Source organism: Podarcis vaucheri, assembly GCF_965113315.1.
Source record: "Podarcis vaucheri genome assembly, chromosome: Z".
Taxonomy (NCBI): domain Eukaryota; kingdom Metazoa; phylum Chordata; class Lepidosauria; order Squamata; family Lacertidae; genus Podarcis; species Podarcis vaucheri.
The window spans coordinates 16,601,364-16,620,681 of record NC_138758.1 but is presented as its reverse complement, the minus strand read 5'-3'; the positions used below and the strand labels follow the sequence as shown (position 1 = coordinate 16,620,681).

The 19,318-nt window shown below is 40.2% G+C and overlaps 1 protein-coding gene across 7 annotated transcripts in view; it reads right to left on the bottom strand.

Annotated features, from left to right (window-relative positions):
• Positions 1-19,318, bottom strand: part of DIAPH2 (diaphanous related formin 2) — a 352,430-nt gene that overhangs the window by 276,337 nt on the left and 56,775 nt on the right. For all 7 annotated transcript variants that reach the window (XM_082208590.1, XM_082208591.1, XM_082208592.1 and 4 more), the window contains 5 exons: positions 15,176-15,250; positions 15,011-15,080; positions 13,000-13,136; positions 10,060-10,168; positions 6,154-6,264 (listed from right to left, as the gene is read on the bottom strand). In XM_082208590.1, the coding sequence (XP_082064716.1) occupies positions 6,154-6,264; positions 10,060-10,168; positions 13,000-13,136; positions 15,011-15,080; positions 15,176-15,250 (502 nt within the window). The remainder of the gene's footprint in view (positions 1-6,153; positions 6,265-10,059; positions 10,169-12,999; positions 13,137-15,010; positions 15,081-15,175; positions 15,251-19,318) is intronic.

Genomic DNA, 19,318 nt, shown 5'->3' with positions numbered 1-19,318 from the left:
CCAAACCCAGACCCTCTCCACAGACATATTACAGACTCCATCCAGTAGCCAAACTATAGTGGCACCTCCGGATGCTGCACCCCCCTGCAATCCCTACACAGATCTGGCTGGCACAAGGCACAAAACCACAGCTCGCCCCTATACACGAAGCCAAGCCAGAGCACAACTAAATGCAGCACAGCCATCTTCTCAGAAAAACTCTTCACAAGCTCAAGAGGTCAAGACACGAAAGCTTTAGCAACTAATCTACACTTAATGACCCACCCAGTGGTATTCAGAATATCACTCATGAAATCACTCAAGATATCCCTCAAGTAATTAAGGAACAAAAGAAGAAAAGGCACACTAATCTAGGAACTTCCTCTCTGCCCAGAACGTTGGAGGCTATACACCACACCCCTCAACAGTATTTATAGGAACTCAAACACCAGATTCTGCTCTGTTCCAGTAACAAGAAGCCGAAAGCACCAGCCTGAAGATGATGAGTGAGACCTCGTCGAAACGTCGCACAGACACCCCGACTCTTACACGGGAAGACACCCGAAGACACCAAAACCTGCATATATATATATATATATATATATATATATATATATATATATATATATGCTTTCGTAGATTTTCACGGGTACAGGAATGCAGGTTTTGGTGTCTTCGGGTGTCTTCCCGTGTAAGAGTCGGGGTGTCTGTGCGACTCTTACACGGGAAGACACCCGAAGACACCAAAACCTGCATATATATATATATATATATATATATATATATATAATGGTATCTGCTAGAGTCCCAACTACCTGAGCAAGCATGGAGTGGTATTTAATCCTAGTCCTACTCAGAGTAGACCCACTGAACTTAATGGGCATGACTAAATTAGGTTCATTAATTTTAGTGAGTCTACTCTGACTAGGACTTAGTTGAATACCACCTACACTGACTCCCTCTTTTGAATGGGACAAGTAGCATTGTAAACTGAGACTACAACCAGACAAGCAAAGGAAAAGACAGTTTTTATAGAGCATTTCAATGGAGCATATGCATGTCACACAACAGTATGATATGATTACAGTTAAGTGCACAGCCCATCGACATAATTTATATAAACAATAAGCAAAAGTAGAGAAGAATGTAAAGACTAAAGGAAAACGTGCTAGCTCAATCACATCTTATATTCTGATTCCAAGCTTCTGGGGGAATGTCTCACCATTATGTAGCCAAAATCGCTTGGAGAACCATAATGCTTGTAGAATACATAAAGAACCCCAGGCCATTCTTTATGCAACCCCTTCCCTAGGAGGTTAGGAGAATGGCAACACAAGAACGGACCTTTTCTGTGGTGGCTCCATGTTTGTGGAATGCACAAAGGGACTCAAAGGGACTCATTTAGCACAGGCATCCCCAACCTGTGGCCCTCCAGATGTTTTGGCCTACAACTCCCATGATCCCTAGCTAACAGGACCAGTGGTCAGGGGTGATGGGAATTGTAGTCTCAAAACATCTGGAGGGCCAAATGTTGGGGATGCCTAATCTGGCACCATCATTACATGTCTTTAGGCACCAGGCAAAAACAGTCCAAGCTTTTGGACATTAAATAATTGGTGTGAGGGTGGGTGGGTGTTATTACGCTTACTTAATTATTATGCTATCTATTATTTTGCTTCTTGTTATGTTTTTATTATTGTGCTCTGTAAAATGTGTTAATGTTGCACATTGCCCTGGGATCTTTTGATAAAGGGCAGTATATAAAATGAATTAATGGGGGTGGTGGTGATATCTTGGGGGCGGGATGATTGGGGGTGAGACCCAAACAGCTTAGTGCAGGGGTCTGCAACCTTTAAGACAAAAAGAGCCACTTGGACCCATTTCCGAAGGAAAAAAAACTGGGAGCCGCAAAACTCGTCATTATAAAAATAACTTTTTTGTCACTTTTTATTATTTCTTTGTTTGACCCTTCAGAATTACTCCTCATAGAAATAAACGTTAAATTAACAAGGTACCTTTTTGTGTGTGTGTGTTCTTCACTCCCCTTCAAAACAGTGACCAGCGTACATGCCCCTTACAATGTAGCGGGTGGGCGGGAAGGTGACGTCGGGACGGTGCGTGACTAACGCACCCACCGCCCCATGTGATGTCACAGCCAGTACAGCGCCCACCACAGTGGGGAGTGTCGGGGCGCACAATGCGCCTCCTCCCCTCGCTAGTATCCGCCCCGGAGCCGCAGCAAAGGTGTAAAAGAGCCACATGCGGCTCCAGAGCTGCGGGTTGCTGACCCCTGGCTTAGTGAGAACTAAGCATGCTCAGTGAACACAGAATGCTAATTGGTCAGGGTGAGGGAAACGGAAAGCCAGTGTGGGTAGAAAGACAGAATGTAGTATCCAGGAAGAGGACTGATTGGCTGGAATCCTGGACAGGAACACTCTACATATTTTGTTTAGAGTCCTTTTATTTTAAAACAGAGAATTAGGAAAAAATATAGAGTAATGTCACACCCAGAAGGCAACACTTGCAGTTTAGAACCCACAAGTTTTGAAAGAATATAGTAACCATAATTTATGTAACGGCTTATGTCTTCTTTCAAAAATTCTCTAAGCAAGCACAATTTATAGAAAATAAGGCGTGATCACCTCACAAAACTATTTTGTTTTCCCCGAGTTCAACCCATGGTCTATATAAACAATCCTTAGGGAAAGTCAGACTCATTAAATAGAATTAATCTAATTCTTCTTTGGCAGTGAAATAATTCCAGAGAATTGAGGTCATAATATTTTAAAATGCTAAGGTTTCTAAGAAAACAGGTGATAAAGTTGCAGTTCTCCCCACTGAACCATATTATAGTTGCAGCATTTGCTTGATTAAATACCAAGTGTCCAATGTTATAAGAGAGTGTTGGGGAAAATTATAGCCACGTGTTAAAATGCAAAAGGCTGATGCTGCAAGGAGCACTTACCCAAGAAAGTTATTGTCACTTCTGCTATTTATACAGTATAGGGATGGCCCTGAACAACCCATCTAAAACTATTATGGAAGTGCACTTTCAGCAACCCATTTGTTTTTGTAGCTAAATAAATTCAGCTTTCCTTGGAAAACATAGAACCAATAATTAGATATAAGTGTTGTTCAGCTGTATACTGGGCTTTTAGAAAAAAAGAACATAACTGAAAGTATATCTTGATTTTATACTAATGGAATAAATTTAGCACAACAGCAAGCTAAACAGAGAATATGTTACATGTTTTTTTCAACTGAAGTTGATATTCAGTGTTACTTTAGTAGAACCAAACGTGTTCAGCCAGTCCGATTTTTGCTCTCATTTCCCTAGACTAACATATCACAAACTGCATTGGAAGCTACCCAGGATTCCAAAAGCTGTTTTCTGTGTGCCATAGGTGCAGAGGGCTACTGTTTGAGATCTTTTAAATCCTGGTCTAAGAGTCATAACTCTTATTACTTGTTTATAGGAGCTGTTTATAATAGAAAATTACAAGAGCATAGTTTTTTATTCTATATACACTTAAATTGACTAATAAGAAAAGAAGTTCTACCATCATGGCATAAGGAAGATGAAATGGATATTGGAATTTTTATTACAAACTTCTAGGAGATTTTAAGAGCTTGCACAGGAGTCAAAGTATACTTATAACTTCAGTTCACACAAATAGATCCAATACGGCTATCAAGTATAGGGTATGATTTGGGGAACATAAGCTGTGCCACTAACAAACTATACCCAGGTTAGCTTTAGACTTGCATTACCACAACAAACCATGCCTTCTTTTATCATTTTGTGATTTCCCTTCTATATGGGCTTCAAGAAACTTTTCTCTATCACAGCTTGTTTAGAATTCAGAATCACAATCAAATATTGATCTTGGCAACTATGATGGCATTCTATCAACTTAATTCTGGGTTATATTCAGTGCTCATGCAATGAGATTTCACCTTCATTCACTTTGTCCATGCAGCCCTCTGTGAAGCATCAAAATCAAAATAGAGAGTTGGGTCACCACGTGCCACCATATATCTTTAACTTACTGGCAGTAGTGCCTTTGCATTAGTAAATCAGTGTGCAAACAATTCACTCCCTTTATCTGTGCTCCAGCTGTTCCTGGTAAATAACACATTCTTTATTTACCAGATTCTTTTAGGGGACCTAGCAGCTATCATTTTCAATGTCTGTCTTACCTTCTTCCTCTTAAAAAATTCTGAGAGTATTTTTTAGAAAAATAGTATGTATTTTAAATATACTGTAAAATGTTTTAAAATGCTAACTGGTAGGAGGGTGGCCTCCTTGAGGCTCCAGGAGAAAGACTTTCCAGCCTCTTCTCATCTCCTTATGCTGTGGTGACCCTTCCGGTGGAAGCCAAACAGGAGGAAGAGAAGTTGTGCCAAGCACAGCCCCGTCTTCAACACCACCAACCCACCCCAGTCTGGATCCTCAGGTTGTCTTCCCATGCCGCTTCCCCAGGCAATCCCTGGGTCTCCAGAGTTGAGTTTTTAATCTGCGCTTAATCCATGAAGGATGAAACAAGGGAGCAAAGACAAGCTGGCTGGAAAAAATATGAGGAGGGGGAAGCTTCCTCTTCCCGGTTTCCCATTCGCCTCTCTCCCAATGTCCAGGCAGTACTAAATCAAGTAAGAAAGCAAACAAGAAAAAGTGGAGAGGTAGGGTACAAAAATTGCCCAGAACTTCCCAGCTGGCTGTGCCTCCCTCTCAGCATTTGGCAAAACTCATCTCTGTGATTTCCCTACACACCCTCTCTTCCTTGCATTGGACCTTATGGATGCCACCATCTTAGCACGGCAGCAGGTTCAAACATGGACCATAGGAACGGTGGCAATAGCCCCATCAGGAAGGCAGGGCTGCTGCACTTTTAATTTGAGCACTACAGAAAGAAATCCAACAGGTGAAACTCTCATGACCAGGAGTTATAAACAGGGACGTTTGTGAGGGCGTTTAGAGAGGGAGTTTGAGGAGGAGAAGCCCACAATGCTGTCTCATGCTGTGTGTAGAACCAAGAGACATGGGCATTGAGTGGGCTGCTGCAGTAACTTGTGCCATGATTGTCTTCAGTCTGAGAACATGCAAAACTACACCTGCAGCAAATGCAAGCTGGTTGCCTTGCTGGAAGAGAAGGTACAGCAACTTGAGGTCCACCCAGTGTATTTTTCTAGAAAGAGGTGCTGGAACTCACCATGAATACATCCCTTGTTCTCTTAGAATGGCAATGTAGCCCACTTGAGAGGGGCTGGAGCCCACCTGAGAGGTGCCGGGACTGAGTTCCTATGAGTTCCCACTGGAAAAAAGCCCTGGGTCCACCTATCCACACTGGGCAAGATGTGGAGTGCACCTAAAGAAGTGGGAGGCACCTAAAGAAACCAGTGCAGCTGCATAAAAAGTGCATATATACAGTGGTACCTCGGGTAAAGTACTTAATTCGTTCCGGAGGTCCATTCTTAACCTGAAACTGTTCTTAACCCTGAAGCACCACTTTAGCTAAAGGGGCCTCCTGCTGCTGCTGCACCACCTGAAGCAAAGTTCATAACCCAAGGTAATATTTCTGTGTTAGCTGAAATTCCAACATTGTCGGGGGTTGCAGGGGGTTGGACTGGATGCCCTTGGGTCCCATCCAACTCTTCAATTCTATTGTTCTATTATTCTAATGATATGCTCAATATACTTGTATTTTTTAGTTACAGACGGCACCTTTTTCTTGCAATTAACAGCAAAGATGGAAGTTTATTGTTATCTGTCATAATTGCAAAATTATGATAAATAATGAGTTAATAATTGCAAAATGCTTTGTTATCATTATCTTGCTCTTCTTGTAGGTCATTTGAAGATGGGGAGTTGATCCTTAAATACTGCAATTCCAGATAGCAAAGTCTATCATGCAAAGGTGGATTTAAAACCTAAATCCCCATGTCTGTTTTACTTATCCAATATACAGTATATACTAAAAACAGATAAATTCCTAGATGAACAGGATAACTAACCATGCTGTCGCATTTTGCTCCCATTTCACTATGATTACAAATTATAAATAACCATTAAAGTCATACTTGGTTGCAGCATGAAAAACTTGGGTATGATTTATCATCATAAGGCAAGCAGTCATGGTATTCAGTGCATTAGCAGTACCTCTGCAAATAACTTACTGGCAATATTTTCTTTAGTCCACAGCGCAGGAATTCATTTCTCAAGTGTATCCTAAAATCAAGATCTTCAGGGGAAGTGACAAGGGCATTTATGAACTGCATGCAGGCTGCCTGTAATTAAAAATTATGGTAAAAGCAGCTTATTAGATTCAGCCTTCTCAATGCACACAAGCAATAAACATAGTAGGGGGAAAACGTTCTTAAATAAGAAAATGTACATTCTAACTAAAAACTTATTTTATGGAGCAACACAGTAATATACTTTACAATAAAACTATATTGCCAATAATGCATCCCACTTAGACTGACCTCCATGAAGTATGTGTCAAAAGCTGTGCATTATAATTAAATGCTGGTGTTTGAGTTAGATATCACACTGTAGATGGTGGAACTTATTATTAAGAGATATTATTAGGGCAGTGTGGCCCTTTTCATAACAAGTGGGCCACAAGAGTACTTCGACCCAGAACAATGCCTTGTCATGCATATGGGAAAGCAGAGCAAGGCCAAAATTTGGCACACGGGCACATACACACATCCTTGCAGCCCTCACACTGCCTTCCCAAAGGCAAGTAAATGAGGTGCTAGGCTTTGGGAAGGATTGCGAGGATCTGGCAAGGTAATAGAGTCCTCCCAGCTTATTTACAAAGCTGGGAAACTGCAAATGAGACTTTGAGAAGGTGGCAGGAGGACTGGAGGACCCTGTCAGAGCCTCACACTTCTTTCCCAAAACCCAGCACTTCAGGATGGCAGTGTGAGGGCTGCAGGGCAGATGGTTGTTAAATGTTGCCAAGGGCTGCTCAAGAAGGTCTCAAGGACCACAGGCAGACCTCAGGCCACATTTTGGACCACCATGTATTAGAGAGTACCAAGTTTAGCTAAAAAATTAAAAGCAAGTATTATTTGGGAAAAGCTACTGGCCAGTATTTTCTAAGAGGGAGCGAAGAGAGCCTCATTTTTCACCATTTAGTTTTTTAGCAGCACTGCAAGTTATACATGAAATCTGTGCCCAGAGATACCAGAAGAGTGTAACTTTTCTATACAGACTGCTGCAACCTGGTGAAATCTTCCAGTACCATACATGCACACAATGCTGTCATTGTACTTGCCTGAATGATCCTTGTTATGTTACGACTGTGACATGACTGAACAAGCCAAAGTACATGTCCAATCGAAAATTAATAGAGAGAAAAGGTGCCATCTGCTGTGATTGTTTTTGCCAGAAGAAATTCTGGCTTAATTGCTTGTATTAATACTGGTAAAGTGAACATTTCAGTCAGAAACGAGTTAATGAGTCTTGCAGTTGTACCTTCAGTCAAGGAGTTTGGATGAGAGAGATCATAAAACTTGCAAAAGCCTTTAAAGTGGATTCACTTTTACACCAGTATAACTGAATGCATCAGAATGGCAGTACACGTAATGCTATAAATATATGGGTTGATCTTAATATGTGATGTAAAGTTATATATTCTTGATCACAGGGAGTTTCCCCTTTTCTTTTATCTAGCTCTTACACTGGGCACCATAACAGAAGGTCTAAAGGGCAAAATGACAATAACTTTTAAGTGTCCCCTTTAAAAAAGGAAAAGAGAACCTAGATTATTTAGAGTACTGCAATGCGTTCTATATGGGGCTACCTTTGAAAGTGACTTGGAAACTACAACTAATCCAGAATGTGGTAACAAGGCTGGTGACTGGGAGTAGCCACCGGGACCATGTAACACTGGTCCTAAAGGATCTTCACTGGCTCCAACAATTCAAAGTGTTGGTGCTGACCTTTACAAAAGCCCTACACCACCTCAGCCCAGTATACCTGAAGGAGCGTTTCTACCTCCATAGTTCAGTCCAGACACTGAGATCCTCCTCCAAGGGTCTTCTGGTGGTTCCCTCACTGAGAGAAGCAAAGTTACAGGGAACCAGGCAGAGGGCCTTATTGGCAGTGGTGCCTGCCCTTCAGATGTGAAGGAAATAAAAAACTACATAACTTTTAGAACATATCTGAAGGCAGCCCTGTATTGGTAAGCTTTTAATGTTTGATGTTTTACTATGTTTTATATATGCTGTAAGCTACCCAGAGTGGCTGAGGAAACCCAGCCAGATGGGCGGGGTATAAATAGTAAAGTTGTTGTTGTTGTTGTTGTTGTTGTTGTTGTTGTTGTTGTTGTTAGACTATAAGGTACAGAAACTTTTCAAGGAAATTTTGCTGTTCCACAAATAAGGATCGTTAGCAGCAGTTTGAATAAGCATTCTGCCCTTGCAAGGTGTTACAGTGATTAATTGTGATATCTTGTCTGCAAGCAGCCTAAAGTTTTAAATAAAAGTGCAGGAAACATTCTCAACTACACTTTGGTAGGAGTAAAAATTGATGTAATGCAAATCTAGGCATGTCCAAAAACACTAAATTAAAGGTTTTTCAGGGAGGGGGAATACAGATAAGGACATGCTTATTTTAGTCTGTTTTAACAAACATCAGACTAAGCAGACATCTAGGCTGGCACTGGAATCATACACATCTCCATGACATTTTTATACATCACTTTTATATGTCTGGACATTTTATATCACCTAGGACCAAGTAATAAAAAGAATTTTGCTTTACATTGCTCAGTGTTACAGAAAAGAAACTTGGCAATTACACTCTTCATAACATAGCTTGCATTCATCAAAGAAAAGGGGATGCTATTGCAGCATAACCTTGACCTTTTATGGAACATAATCTTTCCTTTTGGTTCTTTCTACCACTCAAAGTTTTCATATTGTCATGTCAAGATCACAAAAATAATTTTTGTCTTATGGCCTTAACCTTACAGGGCAGAAGTCATGAACTCAATCATTATCTCATTCACAAGTTGGTATTCCAGGACTTGATTTTACCTTTCTTGAGATGCAGAGCTAATATACAATATATGAGGGGAAAACCCTCACAGTAAACTGAGTACCGGTAACCAGCCATCTGAGTACTGTATATTCACACCTAAAAATACAATAACCTACACCACTGACATACAAATGGAAAAACCTTTCTATTAGAAAGGTTTTTAATCAGTTATGTAGACCACAACTTAAGGGACTTTGTGAGTGCGTGGCCTCCACACACACATTTGTGCACACAATTCATCTCTTGAATGCAGAAGGATTCACTCACAATTCACAACATGGAAACACTGTCCATGTAATAGAAACATGTAGCCCCATGTGTATGGCTCACATGCAGCAAATACATAGGAAGCCGCCTTACCCTGAGTCAGACCATCTAGCTCAATACTGTCTACACTGACTGGCAGCAGCTCTCCAGAGTTTCAGACAGGGAACGTGCTCAGTCCTACCCAGAAAAGCCAAGGACTGAACTAGGGACTTTCTGCATGCAGAACAGATGCTTTACTGCTTAGCTACAGACCTTTCCCCAAGCAACAATTGAAAACTTTTGTGACTGGGAGATAACCTGCTGACTGGTTGGATTCTGCCCAGAAGCAGAAGACACTTGAACTAGGGCAGAACTAAACAAGAGTCAGGGAGAAGGAAGGCATATCGTTGGGTGTGGAGACCATGCAAGTATTTATTTTCCCATGCTACAGCCAATGAAACTATTTTCATGTAGAATAAAGGGCCATGTTTTTCATAAACAGAGACGTTAAAACTATTGGGCACTTAATTTCAAACACTTTCTCAAAGAATTTTATTAACACTGCATTAAAGGAAAGAAGTTGTCTAATTTCAAATGTCTAAAATATACATGAAACTGTGAATTTAAGAATCTTGAAGCAAATATTTATTTGGGCGCCAAACCTTTAGCCCTCCAAAAGAAGCTATGTCATAACTATATTCTTCAGCAGCCACTTGTTACACAAATCATTTAAATAGTCTAAACTAAGATAATAGTTATGGTTGTAAACCAAGGAATCCCACCTGTAACTGCAAAGCTTCATGATTCTCAAGCCCCTCCACAATGTTTGAGAACCGCTCTCCATTATTTCTCTCAGCAGCAATTGTTATGGCTCCCAAAATTTTGTCCAGACTGAAACAGAAATTTGTTATTTTAAGAATAAGCATTATAAGGCATTCATGTACTTTATCTCTTAGAATCTAATAGGCTACACATTAACATATTTCTTTTTCTTAATAGGATTTTGTATTTTTTTCAAAGTATGTGTATACAAACACAAAACTTAAACTAAGACATTATGGTTTGAATCTGGAAGTAAGTGAAGGAAGTTCACAGATAGAAATTTTTCACATTCTTTCCTCCCACAGCAGTCAAATGCATCCCATTAAAAGGCTCTCTGGAAGGCTGCAGTGCCTTGCTGAACAATGTGCAGGGTGGGTGCTGGGGAAAGGGACAGTTGCTCAAACTGAGGTGGAGGTTCTCCAAAAAGGCTTCTCAGGGGACTCAGGTGGAAGAAAGGGATAGATAAGTTAAGGAAGTTCACAGAAGGAAACTATCTTAGGATTGAAGGCTATAATATTACCCTTCTCCATATTACGATATGCAGTATTATGTGTTTAGAGGCAGGCAGGTCAGTTTTAAAAATTTATCCAACATAAGGATTCATGGTTTGTTTTTTATGTCTGAAAACACACATACACACACACTTCTTGCAACATACTTCTATTATGGAATGATGATCTTAATTCTTAATTCTTTATTTTTATTCATCGTATTCCTATCCAACCTTTCCTCTGCAATGAGCTCAAGGTGGCATCCATGATTCTTCTCTTTATCATTTAATCCAACAATTACGCAGTGTGGTGGTTTAGACTGAGAGGTATTGATTGTCCCAAGTTCACCCAGTGAGCTTCTTGGCTAAGTGGGGATTTGAACCCTGGTTTCCAAAATCCACGTCCAACACACTAAACACTACACCCCACTGGCCCATGGTGCAAGAAAGTCACCACCCCTCTACTTCTCCTGTGACAATTCTACTCAGTTCCACCCAGTCTTTCTTTCTTTGCACTAAAAAAAAGCATGCATTATGACACTGTCAGCAATGCAGGTCTCGCCTCAAGCCAAAATTCACAGGAAAGTGTGAAAAGAAAACATGAGAAGAGCCCTGCTAGATCAAACCAAAGGCTTATCAAATGAAGCATCCTGTTTCCCACAGTGCCAACCAGATGCCTAAAGGAATGCCAGTCCCCAAGCAGTCAGTGGTGGTATCTCTCAATGATTATAGACCAATAGCCTTAACATCTGTTGTTATGAAATGTTTTGAGAGATTGGTGCTAGATTATATTAAGGCTAGTCTTCCATCCACTTTAGACCCGTTCCAGTTTGCATACAGAAGAAACAGATCTACTGATGATGCTATTTCCATCGCCGTCCATACTGTATTGAGTCATCTAGAACGACAGGGAACCTACGCAAGGCTGTTGTTTGTGGACTACAGTTCTGCCTTCAATACAATTCTGCCAGACAGGTTATTTCTTAAAATGACCAACTTGGGTATACATCAGAAGATCTGTCTGTGGGTAAGGAATTTCCTGACTGATAGGCCGCAGACAGTGAGAATGGGACCTTACTATTCTTCTACTCTAGTATTAAGCACAGGAGCCCCTCAGGGATGCGTGCTAAGTCCCTTTCTCTATTCTCTGTACACATTTGATTGCACCCCACTGTATAAGTCCAACATAATCATCAAATTTGCGGATGATACAACAGTGGTGGGGCTCATCAGTGAGAACGATGAGACTGCTTATAGGAAAGAAGTACAGGGGTTAATTCAATGGTGTAAAGAAAATAATCTTATGCTTAACACCAAAAAAACCAAAGAACTCATAATTGACTTTAGGAGAAAGAAAAGTGTATTGTTACCATTGCACATAAATGGCGAGGAAGTGGAGAGGGTTGGTAGTTTTAAATACCTGGGCATTTATATCTCGGAGGACCTCTCATGGACTGCAAATGTTAATATGGTTGTGAGGAAGGTGCAGGGGAGGTTGTATTTCCTGAGAATGCTCAGGGGACTGAATCTATCCCAGCACCTACTCCTGTCCTATTATCATAGTACCATCGAGAGTGTCCTAACCTATAGTATATTATCGTGGTATGGGAGCAGCTCTGAAACGGATAAAAAAGCTTTACAGCGAACAATTAAAATTGCCCAGAACGTTATTGGGCTCCGACTACCAACCCTGGATGAGATCTTCACGTCTCGCATCTTGAAGAAGTCACATAATATTCTGAGAGATCCCACCCACCCTGCTCACAACTTCTTTGAACTATTGCCTTCAGGCAGAAGATATAGGACAATGAAAACACGAACCACACGCCTTCTGAATAGTTTCTATCCAAGAGCTCTGATTGCACTAAATAATGATCTCAGGGCCAGTTGCAAGGTTTAGTAAGTAGGGAGTGGAAGGAATGAGATAGGTTTTAGGTTATGTTATGTTTTTAATAGGTCATGCTATATTCTGGATTATGTTATGTTTTATAGATTATGTCTAAATAGGATGAGAGTTCGGAGATACGTGCAAATGTATATGTGAACCCGGTCTTTGGGTGGGTGTTTGATTTTCGTTGTTGTGTATACTGTGTATATACGGACAATGACAATAAATTTATCTAAAGGAAGCCCAGAAGCAAGTTATGAGAGTAACAGTCCTCTCCAGCAATTATTCCCCGGCATGCTGCTCCTGATCATGAAGGCAGCAAATAGCCATCAATACTACTGGACATTAATAACCTTATTCTCTATTCAAAGCGGGATGCTGCTGCTGTCAAGAGTAGGGATCATGAAGTCTCTTGGGCCATAAAATAGAAAGGCAAAATAGGTTGGGTGGACATACAGAAGATCTTGGATATAAAACACTGAATTTAAATTGACCAATATCTAAGTGTATGATGTTACTTACACATTTTCTTCTCCAACAATACAAATGGCAGAAAGTATTTTTACTGTTTCAGTCATCATATTTGGTTGCTTTGGATCAATTGCTCTGGCAAGTAAAAGAAGGCTTCTTTCATCTCCTAGGATTCTTTGCAATCCATACTATAAAAAATAAAAATAGTTATATCCAAAATAATTCCCCTCTATACACACATGCTAATCAAATTACAGTTTCCACAACTTGAAATAAATTATTATAATATCAAAACATCTGTGAATGATAGCCTTCTAAATCCACTTTGGGGGCAAACCCTCCCCCCTCTGTCCAGTAAATGATGTGTCAATGAGGTTTTCAAGCTTTACTACTGTTTGTGACAGATTAGCTCCAATTTCAGAGGTGAGGATTTGGAAGAATCCTATCTGATCTCTGCTGGGTCTTACTTTATCTATGCTAATCAGCGGAAGCAATGAGAGAATCCAGTTTAAAAAACAACGCTACCTGATGGGTTTGCTACTTGAGGCTACCAGTTTAAATGTTAAAACTTCATTGCTAAATTGCTTGCATTTCTAATTAAAAAGGTAAAGGTTGAATCTCAGCTGACTGAACATCCTTTGTTAAAGCTCAATGTGTTTGACTGGTTGAGCTGGTGCATCAGAATGCAAGCTATACTTAGTTCAATGGAGCTTATTCCCAGATATGTATGCATAGGTTTGCAATCATGCTACAAAAATGTTTCGTCTTTAAGGCAGGGGTTGGCAAGGTTTACCTTGCCTGGGCCGGTTCACTCCAGCGGAGATCCCTCCGTGGGCTGGATCGCACGCATGTGTGAGCACGCGCACCCGTGATTTCCGGCATCTGCATCTGCACAGACACAATTTCTGGCGCCGCGGAAGCAAGTCCCCGCACAGCACTGCTCCGGTTTAGCACAGTGCGTGGGGACTCGCCAAGCGGGCGGATTGGGGGCCGGTTAAACGACCCCCATGGGCTGCTTGTGGCCCATGGGCCTTAGGTTGCTGCCCCCTGCTTTAAGGCCACAGGACTCCTTCTGGAGAAAAACTGGTAATTCCACCTTCAATTTAGAAGGATGGGATGGGGGGATGCAGTGGACCTATATTAGAAACGAGTGTTACATACCTTGCATTGTCTTATTTTATTATCATGAAATTCCAAAAAAGTAAGAATATTCCAGAAAAGTAGTCTATAATGTAATAGAAAGTCAAAGTTTTTGGTTCTCTATCCTTTCTTAAGTTACCAGTCAGTAAGCTCCACTGCATTCAAAAGGACTTACATTTGTGTGCACATGGTTAGGATTGTGCTGTTAGTATAACATCTTTATAAGATTGCTAAGTATTTTTCCAGATTGAGTCCACCATGTGGACATACCAAGATGCACACCTCATGTGTTTGTGTGTGTTTCAGTGTTTCCTTAATAATAAAAAACCTATGCGGCGGCACTTTTTAACTTTGCAGTATCAGTGGGTTCTGAGTTTAAGTTATTCCACATGCTACCAGTTAAGATTAGCAATGGTGAACAGCATGCAGATGCATGTTCACACTCAGCTTGATCTGAGAGGCTGGAGAGAAGGAGGGCCTTTAATGATGGCCATCCATGTGGTGCATAACCTCCAATCCCAACTCAACCACACAATACTTTAATCTGTTAAATGGACATCATAACTTAGTGGACTGCAGGATGGAGCATGGAAAAAATTGTGACTGTGTTCCTACTCTCAGAAATGTAATTGTGTGTATCTTCCAAAATCTCAAATGTAAGTTTTTACAACAATTTATATATTTGTTAACCAATGAAGTAACTGATAAATTAGCTGCCCATTATTCTCTCTTCTGACAGAAGTAATTACAGAAAAACAGGTAAAGTATTGTCACCCATAGGCCAAATTTCCCTTTCCTAATTCCAGCTGTTTATAAATACACACACACACAGAGAGAGAGAGAGAGAGAGAGAGAGAGAGAATCATGACCACATAAACTGAACTCACTTGAAGGAAAAACCAGAAGAAACTGAAATTCTTACCTTATTATTCATAAATGCTTTGAGGCACTGTATAAGCTTATGCTGATTCTTCTTGTCAATACTTTCTTGCCTTTAAGGGGGGGGGGGAGAATACCAACAGTAAGACACTGTATTAACTGCTCCCCTTTTTTAACCATCCCTTTCACTGATCATGTCTGTACTTACTGTCTCTTGTCCAGAAGCTTCTCAAGAACATCCAACAGAAGCCCAAGCCCTTCATGTCCAAAATTGTTAACCCAACTGTATAAAAATAAAATGCAAAATAGTTTACATTTCCTTTTTTACAGAATCACAATAGGCAAAAGTTAGTCATACGAACCAAGTGCCTGTTACAGACAAAGGGGCTCCAATGCACATACAAGAGGTTGATGATAATGTTGAATGTGTATATAAACACAGAGATTAACCTCCAACATCTGTCTCACCAGCCTAGTTTGTGATATTAAGGAATCCAAAACTACTAGCATCTTATGGAACAGAAAATCCTTGTGTTATAAGTATTACAGTATTATGTGACATAATATTATTAGGTAATAAAACTACTTAACTGCCTCAACAGCAGCAGCAGCAACACATGCACCACATGGATTAACAGTTTGTTTATCTGGAATCGTTAATCTTCTAAGCATTTTTCCCTCCCAATGGAAAAATTCACACAACACATTCACACAACAGAAACGCACACGAGCATGCGTGCACACACGAAAGGCAGTCATGTTCATAATCATCAATTAAGCTTAATAAAGCATGTTAACAAGTTAAGAGCGGTTTCAGGTTAAGAGAGGACCTCCGGACCGAATTAAGTTTGTAACCAGAGGTACCACTGTACTTGGAAAGTTCATTTGCTTCCTGTTTTTCTCAATCTTAAGAATTTCATGATTATGATCTAGAGGATCATAGTTCAAGGCCAGAGAAAGACGAATGGACCTATGGCTCTACTAGGGATTTTGTGTTCCCTTTAACTCCTTTGAATTTAACACTGCCCTGAACAATAGAAAGCAGGATTGAGACACCAACCCCACTGAAGCCCTTATTTGCATATTTTCTTACTTCTTCCCATGAATTAGTTAACATGCTTTCTTAGAGGCCTCTGTACCGCCAGTGCGCAATTTCTGTTCTCATCCTGAGGTAAAGTTCTTAACCCGAGGTACTACTTCTGGGTTAGTGGAGTCTGTAACCCGAAGTGTTTGTAACCTGAGGTACCACTGTATGTCAGTTTTACTAAACTAAGTATTGTAATTCAGCTGAAACTGAAATGTGTTGGAGATATAAAGGCTAAATAATGGCCAACTGTAGTCTGCAATCTAGCAACGTCCTACAAACACACATACCACACATAACCACCAGTGACCAGGAAGCTGAAATATTAATGCTGAAGGAGAAGAATGAACAATAGAGTTCTGGTAAACAGTATAAGTGCAGCGAGGGAAGTGAAAGAATTTGGCTGCAGGAAAAATAGCACAGGACTTAGGGAAAGAGTTGTGTTTGGTGGTTGGAGAGCTAAAGAAAAATTCTAGGCTTTGGTCAACATAAGACTTATTGGTGAGCCATTCTGAAGGCAAGTTGCAAGGCAGCAAGTCAAGATTCCCCTCCTATTTCCCAAAATAAAATGTCAGCAAATCTCACTGGCACGAATGCCAACCCTCCACATCACTCAGACATCTCTAGATTGGAAGCCTGTGGGCAGTTGATACTCCTGTCAGAGAGCAAAATATGGAACCCTAGGCATCTAGTTACTGATACACAGAATGTCCACTGTCCAAAGGCAGCATTTCTTTACTTTCTGGTATTATTTTTCTAACCCCATTCCCCAATGGAGTGGTTTACCAGTGAATATACAGGTAAGTTTTCCTTCTTCCTCTATCTCTGAGCTCTACTGAACTAGACAGATAATCAACAAATCATAACCTTTCATTTCTGAATTTCTGATAATCTCTGGGAGCACTTTTTAAAATGTTTGCATCTTCCAGATTCTTCACTGACATTCAAACTATTCTTCTACTTGTGTACATACTATTGCATAGGTGGTACCTAAGAAACTATGACATTTCTGATGCAGCTTTCGAAGTGTTTTTAGCCACTGCTAGTAAAGCAATGCTAGTAAAGGTAAAGGTAAAACACAATATATGCAAGAAAGACTATGGATATGTGAAAATGGCAATTCCATCAGCACAGAGGTCCATTAATTCAAGTTTGCACTTCCCATATAAACTGTGGCTTTTATAAAATGAGCAAATTCTTGTGCAGGAGGCAAAGCATGCCTGAAGCAACAGACCTCGTGTGAAGAAATTCAGTGTTAATATGTTGTCACTTTCAATGTTAGTGCAACGCCAGAGGGTAGAGTTCAGTGGTATGTATGGTATGCAACAGAATGCACCTCTAATGGTGTTCTATTCCCAGCAGTAATCTCAAAGCATAAGTCACATCACTGAACATCAAATAAAAGAGTGATATTTCAAAGCTGCATGGAGAAATAGAGAATGGTAGGAAAATAGAAAGGTGTAGTCCTCCTTGCTCCAATAATCATATGGTCAACAGTTACATGTTACAAGTTACAAGTTATTTAGTATTAAGTACAGTGGTGCCCTGCAAGACGAATGCCTCGCAATATGGAAAACTCGCTAGACGAAAGAGTTTTCCGTTTTGGAGGTGTTTCGCAAAACGAATTTCCTATGTGCTTGCTTCGCAAGACGACAATGTCTTGTGAGTTCCTGCTGGTTTTTTTCCCTTTCCCCCCCTTTTTCTAAGCCGCTAAGCCGCTTATCAGCTGATCCGATCAGCAGATAAGCCGCTAAAAGCCGCTAATAGCGCTAATCTGCTAATCCGTCAATGGGCTTGCTTTGCAAGACGAAAAAACCGCTAGACGAAGAGAATCACAGAACGGATTCTTTTCGTCTTGCGAGGCACCACTGTATGTGTAATATTCAAGAAACTAATAAAAGTGTCTTTCCTTTTGCTCTTGTTTTTTATTAGCTATCTTTAAAATGTTACTTATGCTCATGCCAGTCCATGGTACCCATCACTACCTAAGGGGGGAGAAAGACAAATGTTTTCCACAATGAGCTTACAGTTTAATCCTTACAGATTTATACAGATTCATTTATATGAGCTTCAGCACTGTCACAATGTAAACTATAAACTCATTGCAGCAAGGACCTGTGAAGGAGCAAGTACACAGGTGGCACTATATAAACAATAATATAATAACCTTATAATATGCCTTGGGTTCCACATTTTCTTATTTTTACAATATAGTTGCTGAGGTAGATCTAGTCTTTTGAATTTATTTAAATTAGCAGTAGAGCTCCCAATAATTAATGGTAAAGCCTTTGCTAATTTGCTTTTCTCTATCTCTCTCCCTGAAGCATTACCTTTATGTCTGCAAACTTCCTGCCCAAGTTCCTTCAACTGTACAAGCAGGAGAGCTGACACACAAATTTAAGTGGCCAAAGGAAAACCAAGAGGATACCTTCAGAACAATGCACCTCAAGAGCTGCTGTTGACATTTTTGCAATTGTTGACTTCATATATCTAAAAGATTGAGTTTCTGAACTCAAATAAATGAGCAGAGTATTCAGCACACCAAGCATTCAATAATATTCCATTAATGCTTTGAACATGCAACAATCCCATTTATAAAACAAAACCTATAGCAAGCTTATATTTTTATTGCAGCAATTCCCATCCTTTGTTGATAAAAAGCGAAATACTTTGAATAGTCACATGGAAAGCATAAAGGAACAGCTACTATCATATCCACAATTGCCAACATATTTCAGCAGTCAAGAGTGTGTGCTAACTATTCATATTTTTTGTTCTGTATTTTATTTTTGGTGGTGTTTATACAACCCTCAGTCACTAGATGGCTCTCTAGAGCCATCTAGGTTCAAGATTGCTACTTGAAGCAATGCATAATAAAGATCATGAACAGACACAATAACTCATCAGAGTGAAAAAGACTATGGACTAATAAATGACAATGTGTCTGTGAGGGAACCTAGAGGAAATTAAAAGTACTGGCTATAAAACTTTTACAAACCTCCCTTTGTTTTAATATCTTCTAAAGAGCATTGACTTATGTTTGTGGAGAAATCAAACATGCAACTATGCAAAGGGCATGGCCTTCTCTGTAGTGGTGCTAAAACTGTGCATCACTTCCTCAAGAAGGTTATCACCAAGTGGAATCATTGGTGTCTCACCAGCATTAAATATTAAAGCTGTTGGCCATCTTTGGGTGGTGCTGGTAGTGGTGACATTTTCTCTTTAGAAAGCCTTTAACATTTGGTGCCTCCCCCAACCCTCATGCTG